General features: G+C 34.8%; 1 protein-coding gene across 3 annotated transcripts in view; it reads left to right on the plus strand.

The window, feature by feature from the left end:
- Nucleotides 1–17217, plus strand: part of GLS (glutaminase) — a 105522-nt gene that overhangs the window by 58257 nt on the left and 30048 nt on the right. For all 3 annotated transcript variants that reach the window (XM_074548199.1, XM_026796821.2, XM_005492764.4), the window contains exons 4-11: nt 1881–2010; nt 2738–2817; nt 4430–4593; nt 7470–7528; nt 15006–15038; nt 15295–15353; nt 16417–16483; nt 17024–17074. In XM_074548199.1, coding sequence (XP_074404300.1) covers nt 1881–2010; nt 2738–2817; nt 4430–4593; nt 7470–7528; nt 15006–15038; nt 15295–15353; nt 16417–16483; nt 17024–17074 — 643 coding nt within the window. The remainder of the gene's footprint in view (nt 1–1880; nt 2011–2737; nt 2818–4429; nt 4594–7469; nt 7529–15005; nt 15039–15294; nt 15354–16416; nt 16484–17023; nt 17075–17217) is intronic.

The raw sequence follows: 17217 nt of genomic DNA on the forward strand, positions 1-17217 counted from the left end.
ATTGTCAATCGTCTATACTGTCCTGTTTAAGGGAGTAAAGAACTCTGTTATTTTGTCTGTGCACCTATTGTTCTGAATGCCCATCTAGATAACCTGAACCCTTGTATTTAATTTAGTCTATGAAGTCGTAGGATTTGTTTGGGTTAAGGAGTAAATACCAGGATAAATACCCAGACAATGACCTTGGCAGAGCCTGGGAAAAATTGGTAACAATAAGTAAATATCCTTCACCAGCACAGCCATTTCTGTAGTGAGTTTTAATCCCTACATTGAACTGCTGAAGTGAGCATCATGGGCTTGGTGTAAATTTTAACTATATAAATGCCCTTCTTGTTTCAGAAACATAATGTCATCTTAAGAGAACTGTATTTCAGTGCACACTGCCTTCTTGTTTTCCAGCCTTTTGTTGAATTGTTCTAAAAGGTTTGGGTGAATTTCAGATATTTGTTTCTTCTTATAGGAGGGTTTAATGCTGTCCAGGTAGTACAGACAATGTAGAAGTGCATCTGAAGTTTGAACCTAGTGCATGTTATGCTGCTAGTCCTTCTGCACACATAGCTGCCTGCAGTGTTATTAATTACTTTTGAGAAGAGGTTTTGCACCTGGACTCGGTGACTGTAATTGGAAGCAAAAGCAAACAGCAGTTTTTGCAAAATACAGAAAAAAAATGACAGATTGCAACAAAAACAACTCAACTGCAGTTTTCACATAGGCTAAGAAAGTGGTGTATTACAGATAGCAGTTTGTAAAGTGACTACATCGGAAACTTCACTTTCTCTTTCACTTTCAGAGAGGAGTGCTTATCAGCATTTGAAATGGATATCAGTTCAATTTAAGATAAAGTCCTCGAAGTAGGAGGAGTTTAAAGGCCTAGAAAAAGAGGGAGGATTCAAAGGGAAGACAATTCGTAGCCTGTGCCTAGATGTTCTTAACTTTCCATTTGCCTGCGTTAATAGTATGTGCCTGCTTCTGTCAACAGTGCCAGAAGGCACGGTGTGAAGGTGTTAATTTAACTGTTTGTTTGCTGTCAAACCTGCCTTTGGCCTCCTTGCCCTGGCTGGGGCTGTTAATGCCTTTTATCAGGTCGTATTTCAACTGACTTGATAATGGCTGCCAATTGCTCTCCTCTCTCACCCACAGCCACACCGCTTTGAGCATGTCTCAGTTTGTGTTTTCGTCCTTCCTTCTGTTTGTCCTAGATAAGTCTCTTCCTTTTTACCTCATCGTTTTTTCGCTGTCCCAGATGGGCTGACGTTCAGAGGGTGTGGCCGATAGTGTAACTCTGTTTTCTGGGCTAAAGCGCAACAGATTCCTTGAGTGCTGGGGATTTGAAACAAGAAACTTGCAGTATGGCTCACTACTGACTTTTGCTTAGTGCAGGAGATGTTATCAAGTTTTTCCACAGGGTTTTTTCCTTATTAAGAATGGAATCACATTCCAGTTCGGTCTGTTGGCAGTGTTATCACCTCAGTTAGTGGTGAAAGGGTGAAGTGAGAGAAAGCAACCCTGAACCTCCCAAGTCTGCTTTATTAGAACCTTTTTAGACAAGGTCTGGGTTAGATAAACTTCAGATAGTTTGATCCCAAGAATTGGGTGCTTTAGATCCCTTTTGCAAGCTGAGGTGCTACTTGAAGGCAGATTGGTAATATCTTGCACTTGAAACTTCCAAAGAGAACTTTAAGTAGAAAGGAATAAAAATACATGCAGTAAAGCTATTACAACTAATTTTAAAAAATGGAGTGGCAAATTGGAAAAGTAATATAGACTCCTCCTCTTAGGCATGTAGCTTCAAGGGACTGAAGGTCCTAATTAAATTACATGTAATTGCTTTTTCACACTTCATTGTCCAAGTACTAATAAATGTTTTTAACTTTTTGCAGGTGTGTACAGAGTAATATTGTGTTGCTTACTCAAGCTTTCAGAAGGAAGTTTGTCATTCCAGATTTTATGTCGTTTACTTCCCATATTGATGAGCTATATGAAAGTGCTAAAAAACAATCTGGAGGAAAGGTAATCTCTTTGTAAATTGAACTTCAAACTTCTGTAGATTTTCAGTATTAACCAAATGCATAATTTGTTAAGTAGACAGGTTTTTCTTAACATTTTTTGCAAAATTAAACTGGTAACTTGATGAAAGAGTTTTGAAGTTCAGTTATGCCTGCACTGTGTAAACTGTGTTAGAAATAAAGTTCACAGCCTCTAAGAATCTTGTAGCAATTTGATGTTAGGATATGAAAAGAGCATTATTCTTTCTTTATATTACATAAACTATAAAGCTGTTGAATAATTTATCAGACTACACTTAGGCTAGAGAAAAATTATGCAGCTCTACACATCTGTCTGGATTGTGTGATGAAAATAATTGTTAATACTGCACATTGGTTAGTAAATAAAATTTATTTTCTTATTTTGCATATGTTAGTTGAAAAATCCCAGACTGTGTTACAAACTAAAAATTTTATATTACTTGAAAATGATGGACATGCTGTTACACAGAACACAGATACCTCTCTGAATATGCTGAAAATTTTACTTAGAAAAATGTTTTATTTGATAATGATCTAGTGAATATAATAATTTCTAATGAAATTTTAGGTATATCAAGTGATATTTTATAGAATAAATCAGTTGTACCTTGTGTATAGAATAAATCAGTTGAACCTTGATATTTATTTTAATTAATGTAGAGTTAAGTATTTTGGATATTGTAATGTGTCTCTCTTTCACACTGTGATAGGTTGCTGACTATATTCCACAACTGGCCAAGTTCAGCCCCGATTTGTGGGGGGTGTCACTTTGCACCGTGGATGGACAGAGGTATATTTTAACTTCTACATTTTGTAACTTCTGTATTTAGTTCTTGGAGTAGTTGAAGGAAAGATAGAGGCAATGCTTCTCTAGCAATACTATTTGGAAGTTGAAAAGCTTTGTCTAACAGTACCTGTGCATCAAGCTGTATAACTTTCTCTGTAGGTCACAATGTACTTCAGTGTTAGCTCCTTCTCTGCCTTTTAATGTTTTTACTGTAACATTGTTATATAATCTGTGTGTCACTGAAAAAATGCAGATTCATGTTCTTTAAAAAGAAAATGAAGATGTGGGAACTGGACAGAGCTGAATACAATTTTGCTTTTCAGGTTTATCAAGCTTTCCCCTGTAAGGGTGTATGTAGGTCTTAGATCTGGTCAGAGTGATTTTATTTTTCTCAGTATCAGTAACTCAGAGTAGCAGAGACAGTTAGGAGCCTAGAGGTAAAGGGATACCTTGCACCATCCAGCTGAGAAGTAACATGAGCTCTGTGTCTCCCTTTTGAGTACACAATGCAAGGTGCCCATCAGCTCTGCTGACCTGCAGTTTGCTGTGGTCCTGCTGCAGGTTCTGGAAACTGCAATTTTTAGGTGTTGTGTTTGTGAATGGGGCATTCCTGAGAGCATCAGACTCGCTTCTGGTGACTGTGGCTTGGAGTTCATTTCGCCATGATATGTTGAGATCCATATGTTTGCTTATAATTAGCCATATGTTCTGTAATCTCAGGGGAGGAGCTGTAAAAGTAAGCAGAAGTATTTTTTTCATCTCCCTGTTAAGGTGTCTGAATTAGAATCTATTAATAGTAAAAAACCTTATACGTTAAATTGACATTTTGCTTTGTTTTGGGTATTATGTGCTAATGAAAGTTCTTATAATGTTAATTTTTGTAATGCTTAATGTTGTGTAATGTTAGCTTTTATAATGCCAAAATGGTATTGTGATTTTCACTGAAAGCCTTCTAGTGTTGTCTGCAAAGAACAGAAGCAAATCCACTCCTGATTTTGCCATCAGACAATGACTGCTGCAAGCCTTTTGCTCTCTAGATGCGGCATATGCTGCTTGCATGAGTCACTCTTTGGTGCAGTCTGACATAGATGCTGAAAGTAAACTTTCCAAAAGATAGCATGTAATAAGTGCTATATCTTTGCCATTATTAAAGAAATGTAAATATGGCCATTTGATGATTGTTCTCAAATGGCAGAAGCAGGCTGTATCTCATCTTTGTTTATATAGACATAAATCAGTATAGTGGCTCTATCTGGGTCAGCTGTACCCTGCTGAATATGTGGGTTGCAGTTGAGTAGGATAAGTGTAAGACTAGAGCTTTGAGGTGATTTTTTGCTCTGGTGCAAACCCATTTCTGAACTTCGTTTTTATTTTGATACCTCTGCAGTAGTCAGCAACTGACTTTGTTATGCTTGGTTTATGGAGTCAGTTGCTAAAGCCTCTAAATCTCATTGTTATATTCTTTAAAATCAGACTTAGTAATAATATACTTTGGCTTTTTGGGATGTTTTTGTTAATAGTCCTTGTTTGTTGAAGGATAGATGAAGCATTTAACACTCTACTGCCACAGCTGACAAACAGGAAATTTCAAGGCTGTTCATCTGTGTTTTCCCAGGCATTCTGTGGGTGATACCAAAGTTCCATTTTGTCTCCAGTCCTGTGTGAAACCTTTGAAATATGCGATTGCTGTCAATGATCTTGGCACAGAGTATGTGCACAGATATGTTGGTAAAGAGCCCAGTGGACTGAGATTCAACAAATTGTTCCTGAATGAAGATGGTAAGAGATACATTATACTTAATAATGCAAATACTCAGGTTTAGAAAATTATGAGGCAAGCCTACACAGTTCTTTCAGTCTTTTTGGTTTTACTGTATCCTCTTAAATATTATATTTATATATTTTGTCTTATTATTAGGCAGTGTCCCAGAATATTTTGCTATCAGCAAGGTAGACTTGGTCTCTGTTTAGTCACTTTTGCCTCATTTAGAATGGTAGTGAAAGATGTTTTATTGCTTCTGTTCTGTTTGCTAGTTACTGAGCTGTAGGAAAACCCAAACAGTGCAGGCATTTGAAATTTATTTAGTTGAGGTGGTAGCAAGAGTTCTAGGTTTCTGTAAAATGGTGGTGAAAGAATCAAAAATGTTAAATTGATTTTAAAAAACATATCACTTGTCAGCCTTCTGAGAAGCAGGTGCTGGTGCCAAAGGCCAGCACTGACTAGTTTCCAGAAGGCAAAATCTTCCCACAGTTTATTCTAAATGGAATTTGGCTGCTGATTCAAAACAATGTGTTTATTTTTTTTCCCTGTGGCAGGATTATTTTAGCAAGAATTTCTCCTACAGCACTTTCCTAGATTATTTCTTTTTTATATTATATTGATTTTTAAGCATGGAAATGGGTTTTTTTTAAAAAAATTTATGGGAAAATTTTGAGAAACATGACTCATGTAGCCTTAGAGGAAATACTGGATGTTATCTGTGAAACACAAATGTTTCTTCTAGTGGGTCTGTCTCAGTAAAAGAACAGACAATGTTTCCGTTGCCATGGTATTGCAATTAATATTTAATTACCAGCATAAGGCTTGGATGGCATTTTTGTCAAGGACTGTATTGAATTCTGACTTAAATATCTGTAGTATTAATATATTAATGATATCTAATTATATCTATTATATTTTAAATAAATGCAAATGATTATATAAAAATTATTTATTTATACCTTAAAATCCTCTTTCCATACATAAAATTAAAATATATCTTTGCAATTTATTTCTTCTCTTTTATTATGTTAGTAGGAATACATTGCTAAGAAAGGATTAAGCATTTTGTCAAGTTATGCCATCTTGTTTTTGCTTTTCTAGTTTTTCCAAATACAGTGTTGTACAGTGTGAAGACTTGTCTTTCATATCCTACAAAAGCTCTACTATAAAAAAAGCTTTGATGGTGCTGAAAATTGCCCCTTAATTCCTTATAGATGTTCTAATTTTCTAATATAGATGTTCTATATTTTCTCTTTTTAATTACATGACAAAGTGTAGTAATGGTTTTCTTCTTTTATTGCTACTTTTAAAATTGAACTGTTGGAGAAGATGAATGGGTGGGCTGTGATCTTTTACTGTTATACTTCAAGAGTATTTATAAGGCTGTTATACATAAGAGAATTTGGACAACTGAAATTTTGGCCAATGAACATGAAATTAATAAAGACTTAATTGACATCATAGAAAATTTAGTTTTTAAGTATGTGCTTCTGTGGCTGATAGACATGAGAAAAAAAGTGCTGGAGCTGAACTCTTTTACAGATGACCTCTTTTACAGTCCTTAAGAAAAGACTAAAACAGAAAGTAGAAGTCTGATAAATAGAAACATTTCAGTAATAGTGAGAGAAAGGGAGGTTGAGTTTCTCCAAGTAAAGGAAGAGGAGGGAAGAGAAGGATTTAAAAGGTTAAATCTACACTTGTAGATTCAAACCACTGTATGAACTTCAGATATGCAGAGTATTTGTGAGTTTGAACATCCATAAATACTTTGAAGATGAGATTTGAAAATTTAAAAAAAAAAGTATTTGATCTATTTACTTTCTAAATATTCAGACACAGTTAGATTTCATGTTTGTAATCCAGATTTTATGAAGTGATACACAGGTGTTTGAAAACTGTTCATGCATCTGAAGGTGTTTTTTGTATACTAACTATATGGAAGATTGCTAAAACAGGATATTCTTGTGTTTCGTAGTTTACTGGTATTGAGATTCAAACTGGAAAGAATGAAGAATATTTTAAGACAGTTATAAGTTATGGCTAAAAATGCCAACTTAAAGCAAAAAGCTGTTGCTCTGTTTTGAGTATGATCTGTGCTTTGTGATGGAAATTTGGAAACTTCTGCATGCTTATGAATATTGACTTTTAAAACTTGTTTTTGAAGATTGACTGGTAGTCATAGATAGCTAAGTGCCATTGACCATTGTGCAGTTTTTGAATCAGTTTTTTTTTTCAGATTTGGAGGTAAAAGAACAGCAAATAAAGAATTCAAACCTGTTATGGTATTAATATATTGAGAATTGTTTGAAGTTTTCAGATACCACAATGCTCAGAAGTCAACATCCTAGTTAAAAGGCACATCAAAAATGTTAGTTATAAAAGAGAAGGGTAATTTGTGGAAGGTAGATTATATGGGAAGAATAAGATGGCTGATAAGAGGTTTTTTAGAAAAAGGAGATACAGAAAAGGTGATTTATTCAGCAGCCAAGAACAACTTGGGAATGCAAAGACACTGTTAATATGGAGATCAGTGGGGAAAAAGGAAAATAGAAGTGTAGCAGGTATGTGGAAGTCAGCTATGAAGTAAGCTAAATTCTTAAATGAAAGGATTTGTAATTTTCAAGAAAAGAAATGATACCAAACCAGAAAAAAACCAAAATGTATTATTAAGGCTGAGTGTGTTCTTAACTGTAAAGTATTGTGCTTATAATGGTAGAATATTTTGTATAGTGTTGGATGACAGTATTTTTTAATATTATGTAATTGCTATTCTGTAATAGCAGCTTTTTAGTCATACTTAAATCTAGAATAATTTTTCACTTAGGCACCTCACTGGTTTTGTTTGACAAGCATGTCTTGGAATATATTTGTAATTGAAAACTTTATTTCACAGACAGGCCTCATAACCCTATGGTGAATGCTGGAGCAATTGTGATCACATCTTTAATCAAGGTAAAAAGTTAATTTTTAGTTTCTCTCTGAGTATTTTAGTAGAATGTAGAAAAAATGTTTTGTGCAAATTATAAACTATATTTGATTTTTGTCTGCAGTATCTGATGGCACTTTACTCATTGGCAGGTAGACAAACTGATATTTTGGGAATTGTAACCCTTCCAAATGAATGCCTTGTTAGAATAGCAGTTTCTAACAAGTATCAGTGCATCTGAAAAACTCTTTTTCCTTGATGGTATTAGATTTGTTTCCTTCTTTAGCTGCACAACACTTGATATTCTCTTGAGAGTGTTGCCTTCTACTTGATAATTGCTGAGGAAGTATATTTCTCAGGAATATACTTTCTAGAGCTCAGAAGTACATTTCTGAGTGTCTAAGTGCTCTTAAAGAGCATAAAGTTACAAGAGTACTTCTTGCAGTGCAGAAGAAATGGAAGATGCTGTAATTTGTACAGGAGCAATGCTGCTATATCTGAATGTCAGTCTTATGTTGAATTTGTGTGTTATCAACATCCTGCACCACTAAATTTTGTTGAGCTTCTATGGTACATAGTTGCTTTTGGGATGTAAGTGTACTTTCATAAACAAGAGTGTTTGAAAACAGGAACTTATTTTGCCAAGCACACCAGGTCTGAATGACTTTACATCTTCAGTCCATAATCTTGATACTTTTGGAAAGCTCTATTTTATGTTTTTCCTAGAACAGCTGTATAAATGTCTCGAAGTTGTTAATGATATAAACTCCATGAAATGTTAATGTTTGCCTGATACTTGACTTGTATTTTCTGCTGGTTTTAGTAGCCATAGGTGCAAAAATTTTTTTTTTTTTTCCTAAGGGTACCTGCATAGAGTTCTGGGGAACATGTCAGTCCCCTGGAATTTTTGAGTTGTGAACTTGATACTGTTACTTCAGAGGTCTGAAAGTCTTGTTTACCATCTGTTTCTTAGTTGCATTTCCAAGTCCATTAGCTACAGTGTGTTTCCTACCCTCTATTTTCAAAAGGTTGATTTTAAAATTACTTAGATCATGATTTTCTGTTATTTTATATTTAAAGAAGGTGTAAGAACTCCTGCTTAAAGACATTTATCTTTGATAGCTGTAGGTGAAAGAAAATGGCCTTAAGTATGACAGGTAAATTTATTCACATTTAATATTTTTTAAAGGTGGACTGAGCATTGAAATTCACTTGGATAATAGTGAATTTTAAAATCTGACTTAACACATTTGTCTGAAATGTTAAAATGTTAGTCCAACTCCAACATGACCTACTGATCATAAGGCAAAACAAAAGCCTGTGCCTCTTGTAGAAGGCACGTAGTTCATGATAGATGGTGTACTTCTGAATAGATAACATGGATTTGTTTAATGCATGCAACTGTGCTATTTGTTAGAAGGATTGGGGATTGGTTTTGCTGGGTTGCTTTTTTTTAACTTTTATTTGGGTTTTCTCTGTAACGTTCTTATGAAGAGTATTGCATTGCACTAACATTTCTGCATGTGGTAACTGCACGTCTGGACTCGTATCTTACTTATCACACCATTATTTTTCTCAGTGTGATTAAAATGTAGATTTTCTGTACTGCTTTGACTAAGATACCATTTATCATTTGAATAACTAACCAAGCTAAATATATTCTGAAGGCAATTACATAGAGGGTCACCACTACAAAACTACTTACTAGTTGTAATTTTTGTGAAGTAGCTTCTTTACAATCTGCAACTTAACATTATTGCTACTAACCAGTGAAATACATAATTCACATTTGTATTTGATCTAATATCAAACTTACCTTTTTTTCTGAAAAAGGTGGCTTTATTAACTCATGTTTTGCCCTCAATTCCTCTGCATTTATTCATTTTATTTAAGGTGTTACTTACATGTCTTGAAAACAGTGTATGGCTCTTAAACTACAAGAAAATTTAAATTCACTGTGAATTGCAGATTTATCTAACTATAGCATGTTAATAACCACAGAGAGATTGTTGCTGTATTTCATGGTTAGGAATGCTTTTACCTCCTTTGAGATTCATTATTTCTCTCTGAGAAATGGATCTAAAAACCCTTTCAATGTTCTCACACATTGTACACATTGAGTTGTTTGTAGGTGTGATCTTGCACCCAGCTGTCCTTGGAGCCTGGCACAGAGTATGACTGTGGATGAGGGATGATGTTTGGAGTAATCTCTATCAGAATATATGAACCTGTAATATGTTAACATTTTAGGGTTAAAAAAGGCTCTTGGCATCACATATCCAGCAGTTCTGAGTACTGTTAGAATTTGTTGTTCCTGCCTTGGAACAGATCAGGGAGCTAAACTACAGTGTTACATTGTCTTTGCAATCCATAATAATAAATAATTAGGGGTATGTGCACGTTAAGTGACAGGTTTGTTTGAGTTACTTTGGCATGGCTGTATCCTACTCCTGCCATCTTAAGTGATTTTCCAACTGCCCTGTGTTTGGGACTATGCTGTATTTACATTTTGGTGCCTTAACCCCTGCCCCTGTTCTAATTGTACATCCATTACACTCCACAGACTGTTCCAGCAGTTTAAAGCATGTGTCTACAATAAAAATGCTTTAGCAAAAGGACATCCTGCAGGTCACTTTTAGTGAAATAAAGTTTAAAAAAAACCCACTGAGAACCTTTTCCCTTGTTGATAATTGTACAGCCATTTGCCTGTATTACTAGTTATATAAATGACATAGTTACAACAATTTTCAAATAATTTTTATCAAAAGAAAATTGTAGTGGCAATTACAGGAGTTTATGGAAAAGTGGTATGAGATAAAACAGTAATTTTTATCATGTCTCCAAGGAAATACAGGTGCTTGAAAGAAGGTGATTCAACTTCTGTACAGATTTAGTACAGATCCAGTGCAGCTTTCTGTACATCACATTGGCTGGGAAAAGTCTTTATTGCCTGTAGTATGGATAGATTTTACTGCTTTGATCTCTTGTTGTCTTAAACCTTAAACTCAATTCTCAAAGCTTCTTAACTCCAGGAATATCAGTGGTTTTGTCAGGAACTTCCCACTTCCACGTTACCTGTACTGATTCTCACATTAGAAGCGCAGGTGAGAGGAAGAGGAAGGGTTCAGATAGAAATGTGTGGAAGAAGGCAGATGGCTGTGGGTGGAATCACCAGAGGACAATGGATTAATATGAAATAATTTTCATTGTATGCTTTAACATTCCATCTGTAGATAAAAGTTTTCCTAACCTAACAGCAAAGGTTCAGGCAAATACAGCATCTTTAGATCTTCTAAGTGCTGGACCTTTTTTAGGAGTGGAATGCTCATTGAAGGGAGGTGTGCTGTGGTCTTGGATTATATGGGAAGCATTTAGACATGCTAGCAATAGCAAAAGTCATAGTTTTTGCAGAAAATTTGGTGTACAAAAAATGAAAATTATGATCTTTCTGACCCTTAAAAAACCTTAGTTCAGTGGAAGCTTATTTTATTTTGTATAAAACATGGAGAGGGTTGTGATACATTTAAGAACTTGCTAAATATGCTGATAAATCACAAAGTAAATGAGGCAAAGAGTGGTAGTAAAAACGTGTCTAGCTGTGCCAAGGGTCTGTTTGCTGTCAGGATCCAGGTATTAAGAAACCTATGCAGTTACAGTTCAGTACTTGAGACGTGGGCAAATGCATGGTTTATTTGACAATACAATTACAATGAATAGTACTGATTTAGCTTAATTGCTTTCTGCTGTCACTGGAGTTATCCTTCCCGAGAGGCTGATGTGTGAATGTGCATACAAACCACTTCACAACGTGTTGGTGTTGTGATCTTCTCTGCCAGATACTTGTCTTCACTTTGGTGACATTGCCTCTCTTCCTAGATTACTGATTTTCTTATGGCAACTATTTGGGATAGAACTTACATCCATGTTCTTTTTAAAACTCAAGTATATTGGATGTTATCTGACGTAGAATATGTAGTGGATTCTGTGAAATAATGTGTTAAGTGATCACACATGCACAGAAGTGAAGGATACAAAAAAAATCTTGCAGGTGTCTGAAATTTTGATAGTGTTGGACTTAGGTCAAATACTGTCTGTCACAGTGTACTCTCAAGTATTTCAGAGTTGAAAATGGTGCACTAAACTGAAGACACAGAACAGGACCATCTTAACAAATGAAATATAAAAAGTGTGTAAACAGAGAAAGCTAAAATAAAGACATCAGTAGCTAACTTCATGAAAAATGCAGACGTATTTTAAAAAAAGTTTTATCGCACTCTGACACAGAATTATGATTTTTTTTGTTTCTGGATATTTTCATCACAATATAGTGTTAGATTATAAATTTGGCTTTAAATATTGCAGAAATTAATTTTAAATTAATCTTCTATTATTAGAAGATTATAAACTTCTCATGGTGCAGGTGTTTTTATTAGTTTTGCTTAGGTTCAAAATCGAGAAATTGCTTTAACGAGAGACACGTGGTAAGAGCTTATATGTTCTAATCATAGAAACAGTGTTGATCAGTGAAAAGTGGCTAATATTAACTACTTTTCTAATAAATTTTGCCTAATTCTGTTGTTGCAAGCTCTGGTAAGTATCCATGGGTCTCTCTTTCCTATGTAGACATGTAGCTTTTGCAACTGTTTATATGTTTTAGTAGAAATACAATAATACACTACAAGTACCTTTTTTAGAAAAAAAAAGGGAAGATCACTAAAACCTGACACAGTCAAAAAATTCAAATTTATGATTGACAGCCATAGTGTCCATTGGGGTTTTAAGTGTTTACAAAATTGTATTGAGCTGTCTTCTGAAAGTTTGAATTTTCTGCCTATCAAACTGCTTCAGTCTTAACATTGTAAATTTAATTTTGTATTCATTTAGAAGTGTTTTTTCATATGCATATACACACAAGCATGTATAAGTGTGTATATGAACATGTTCCAGTAAATGTACAAAGTGTTTGTGGAGTTTAGTGCATGGAATGTTTTCTTTGGTGTTCTAGACAGGTTGAATTGCATCTGAACCTTAAAAATGCTGTTTAAGAAATGTTGTACCCCCAAACTCATAAGTTTTTACAGTCAAGCTTAAAATAAGAAACACTTGTGGAAGAACAGAAGTTCCCTTGTCCCTTTATATTTGTTTAAATTATTATGGAAAAGCTGCTCAGTACTCTGAATGTTAGGATTTTGTATTTGCAATTGAATTTTAATCATAGAATGTGTGTTGCCACTGTGTCTCTCCAGCTTTTTAGGAGGAGCAGGACACCTCTGTGAGCTGCTGGAAGAGGGGAAATAATCTGTTGGGGTTTTTAGCCATCATGCGTATGGAAGCAGAGTTTCTCACTTCAGTGACGTGTTGTAGTAAATCCCTGCTGAGGTTGTGATCATGGGCTTGCTTCAGCAAATAGTTCAGGTGTACGAGCAGTCTGGGTTCAGTGACAATGCTTTGTGTGTGATGTGAAATACCTCTACAAGTGCGTGGAACATCAAGGACTAAAACTCATCATCTGGCTTAGTGTGCAGAAGATTTGCTTCCCAAAACACGAGTTTAGTTGGGAACTTTAAAAGGAACTTTTTTTATAAGAAGTCGATGTGGAAAAAGTTTGCATTGAGTCTTTTGCCCACCAATTTTATGTGCTGCTGGTAAAGCCATGTTTTTGTTGAGGGAATACTTTTTCCAGTGGGCAGAACAAAAAAGTAAAGTATTATGTATTTATATTTTTGCAGAAAGCATGATCCCTTTCTCCCTCTTTTCTTTTTTTTTTAACAAAAGAACCTGTTTCAATTTATTATACATGTCTAACCATACAATTATCAATGCAGCATCCCATAACTAATGCTGACCCACTTTCCCAGAAAAAGATGTTCATTGTGCATTTGAAAGGTTAAAAAGGTTTTTGTGGTTTAAATGTTGTTACATATTTTACAGCATTAGGATCTATGGAATATTTTGACAACTGCAACAGTTCAATGAAGTTGGTAATTTCTTCTTTTAATTATTTTTCATTGAACAGATTTGGAGTTAAATTTTTAAGATTTGTGTTCTGGTATATTATACAGGAACATTTTGATGAAATGTATCATGCATTTTTATCTAATTGCAAATTAGCTAGAGTTTATTGCCTTTAGGAGTGAGGTTATTAGCCTTTAAACATAAGGTAACCACTGGCACATAATTTTGAGAGAACAGTGTGGTGCTCCTTTCACCAGTGATTGTACGTGTGTGTCTGCACATCCTCCTGTAGATGAGCTGAAGCATGGGCTTCCAAGTTTATCTGCAACACCCTAATCCACATACAGAGTGGGAAATGAGACTGGCTTTATGCATTTAATTAAGTAAAATACTGGTTGATATAAAGCTTCTGTTTTTTTTCCACTTTCTTCCCCATCCCCACACTAAACACTGTGCAAGCAGCGTCTTGAATTGTTTGAGATTTGTTAGTCTTGTTATTCTAAATAGAATGTCTTTAATATTAAAATCCTGTATTAAAATATCTTCTCCAGATACATTGTTCCACTTGTGTATGTGATGCCATTGGTTTTTAAACTTCCTCCAAAAATTCTACTTGGCTACTTAAAAAAAAATTAAAACTCCTCCCCGTGGACCCCGTGCTATCTTTTACCTCCCAGTCCTCTTTGAATCTCTTTCTGTAGGAATTTGTGAAAGGTCACCTATCAGAGACCTCTAAAAAATTAATGTCTTTAACTGGCAGCTACTAAATTTGAGAATGTTCTTGAACAAGGAAGGAAAAAAAATCCTCAAAATAACAACCCCTCATCCTCCCTGAAAAACCCAAATCAAGCCCACCCTAAGAATTATGTTCCACTGTCATACTTATTAAGTTGAGTTTAGATTTTCCTGTACATTGTTAGCACAATGATGTGCCCTATGATGGAAAATTCTATTTTTTTAGCTGTTCAACAATTATTAATAGGTAGGACATTATTCAGATATTTTTAAGTTAATTGCATTTACTTTCATAGTTAGAGATAACACTTCATTTCAAGTCTTCAGTCTAAATTCTTAGTATGGGCACTGGCCGTGGAAATATTTTAACTTAAGTAGCCTGAACCTCCCTATGCTCAGCTCTGTTGGTAATTTGAGAATACCTTTGCCTTACTAATCTTTAAAAAGTTAGTGTTTTTACTGTAATTATCCTGTTTGTAGTTACTTTTGTATGTTTTTGCTTTAGCTACTGCATTTACTTATGCTAAGCATGTAAAGTTGAATAGAGAGCACTTAAAATAAAGCATACCTTTTCCAATTTAAATTAATCTCCAGCATACAGGTGTTTAAGATGCATAGGATTATTTAAAAGATAATTAAAGATTTACTTATCTAACATGTAAATTTTTTCATTAATATATGAAGTGATTGTAGTACCTTATTCTTAATTAGACTCATACCTTAGTTATGTGCATTAAAATCCTAATACTGTTAAGTGAACTAACTTTGCTCCTTTGTTAACAATTTTTGTAAATTATTTTTCTTTTCTTGCAGCAAGGAGCAAATAACGCAGAAAAATTTGACTACGTAAGTTAACATTATAACTTCTCTTTTTTTAACTAACTTCAGTGGTAAAAGTTTCAAGATGGCAAGGGAATTGAAAGTGAAATTTTAGTCATAGCCTGGGCTTTGTCTTTGTAGATGTACTTAGTTATTTAAACATTTAGTGATTTGTATTGCATTTCTAAAAGGGTGTTGCAAGATTTAGGGTAAGACTGGGTTGAAAGTTCATAACCTTTTTATGTGTAAAAATATTACTTTTCCTTGTCTTTGTCTCTGCCAGGTGATGCAGTTCATGAATAAAATGGCTGGTAATGAGTATGTTGGATTCAGTAATGCCACGTAAGTATTTTTTATTCACTTACTAAGGTTAGGTGGAAAGTGGTTCAACTGATAACTGATATTTTTAGCTTATGACAAAGTTCAGTTATTTACATTTCAACCAACATTTCATCCCTTTTATTGGAGGGTGTCTTTCACGTAACAATTTACAACTAAAGTTGTGCATGTCTCTGACACTGGTGGGGCAAAATTTCACCTAAAAGTATTGGTTACCTCTTTGAAAATGTCATTATTCTGTCTTAGTGCTCTGTTGGTGCTATGGCAATGAGAGCTGTAAGTGCAACTCTTCTCTTCCTGGCATTCATATTAAAAATTAAACTCTGCATGTTGGTGACTGCATAGCAAATATTTAGGAGGTATAGTTGATACAACTGGGACTTCTGCTTTTTTTATTTTGCATATTTAAATTCTTTTCTCAAACAAACAGTTCCCCTCATAAACTCAGTGTATAACATTCCAAAAATCTTGAGAGCTTTTTCAGGCAGCACAGGGTAAATCGTGGAGATTCCCTTTAGCAGAGTTGTTTCCAGTGCATGTGCAGAGATGTTTTCCTGAGCTTTGTTTCAGTAAAAGGTGTGTACTGCAGAAGGAGCCAAGCAGGTGTTCCTCCTTTAGGCTTCATCCTCTCCTCTGTCATCCCAGTGAGGAGTGCAGCCTTTGTCTGAGCTGCTGTGTGATCCTCACATTGCTGTGCTTGGGGCAGGGAATGGTGACCCTTCCACTGTCCCAGTGTGGGACGGTCCATCCCACTCTGGCCTATTCAGAAATGCTTCCAGGATGAGGATTTTTCCCTCCTTTGCCTTCTCTCCAAGTCAGCTTGTGTTGTGTAGGTAACCAGTGCTGTGTGTATTTGGATGTCAGTGCTGATTCACTCCAGCTGGGTGAACTGGGATGAGCTGCTGTGGCCACTTGAGTAGAATAGTTGTGTTCAGAAGTGAGGGATCCTTTACATGGAATTTTACTGAATTACTTTATACATCTTGAGTTCAGCGATTTTGGGGGTTTTTTGGAAAGTCTGACATGTTGCCTTGTCTTTTTTTTTTCTTCTTTTTTTCTCTTTTAGGTTTCAGTCTGAAAGAGAGAGTGGAGATAGAAACTTTGCAATTGGCTATTACTTGAAAGAAAAAAAGGTTACTTTTTTTTCTTAAGTATATTTTTAAGATCGTTTTCTGGATTTTATTTGTAATCTGTGAAGCCTTTTAATTTATGTACAGTGTGGCACAAATTCATACTGGATATGTCTTACTGGAGTTATTCAAATGCTGTCATTTAAAAAGTGTGATATTTATGCCATTCTTATAAAATACCTCTAAATATTTTTCTGTAACATAGCCATGGCAATTTGTTTTATTTGTTGGAAAAAGTGAAATTTGTGCTATAGAGGTGACTTTATAAAACTCCTGGATGCATTTTTCCATTTGCTTATGTAAAGATGTTGAAAACTATACTGGAAAATATTTTAATACCTAGTTTATTGATATTGCTGCACTGTGTTATTTTTAAGTCTGATGTCATTAAGTATTTCTACTTACTACATTTGAATATTTATATTAAAATACACCTAATGCTTAGTATGCTGACAACAGTATAGCTAAAGGTATGTCTATCTAAAAGTGATACTTAAAAAAAATAATCATTTTATCTAAAGACTCTTTCTTTCTCTTCCTCAGTGCTTTCCTGAAGGCACGGATATGGTTGCTATACTAGACTTCTATTTTCAGGTAACTGACTTTAAAATTGAGACTCACCATAGGCTTAGAATTGCTATTATAAGCAGTAGAAGCTGATTTGTGCCTAGACATGGAGGCTTTAATGACGTGCAGTTAAATGTCAGCTTCTCTTTAACTCTGGAAAGGACAGATGT

Source organism: Zonotrichia albicollis, chromosome 10, assembly GCF_047830755.1.
Source record: "Zonotrichia albicollis isolate bZonAlb1 chromosome 10, bZonAlb1.hap1, whole genome shotgun sequence".
NCBI classification, from domain to species: Eukaryota; Metazoa; Chordata; class Aves; order Passeriformes; family Passerellidae; genus Zonotrichia; species Zonotrichia albicollis.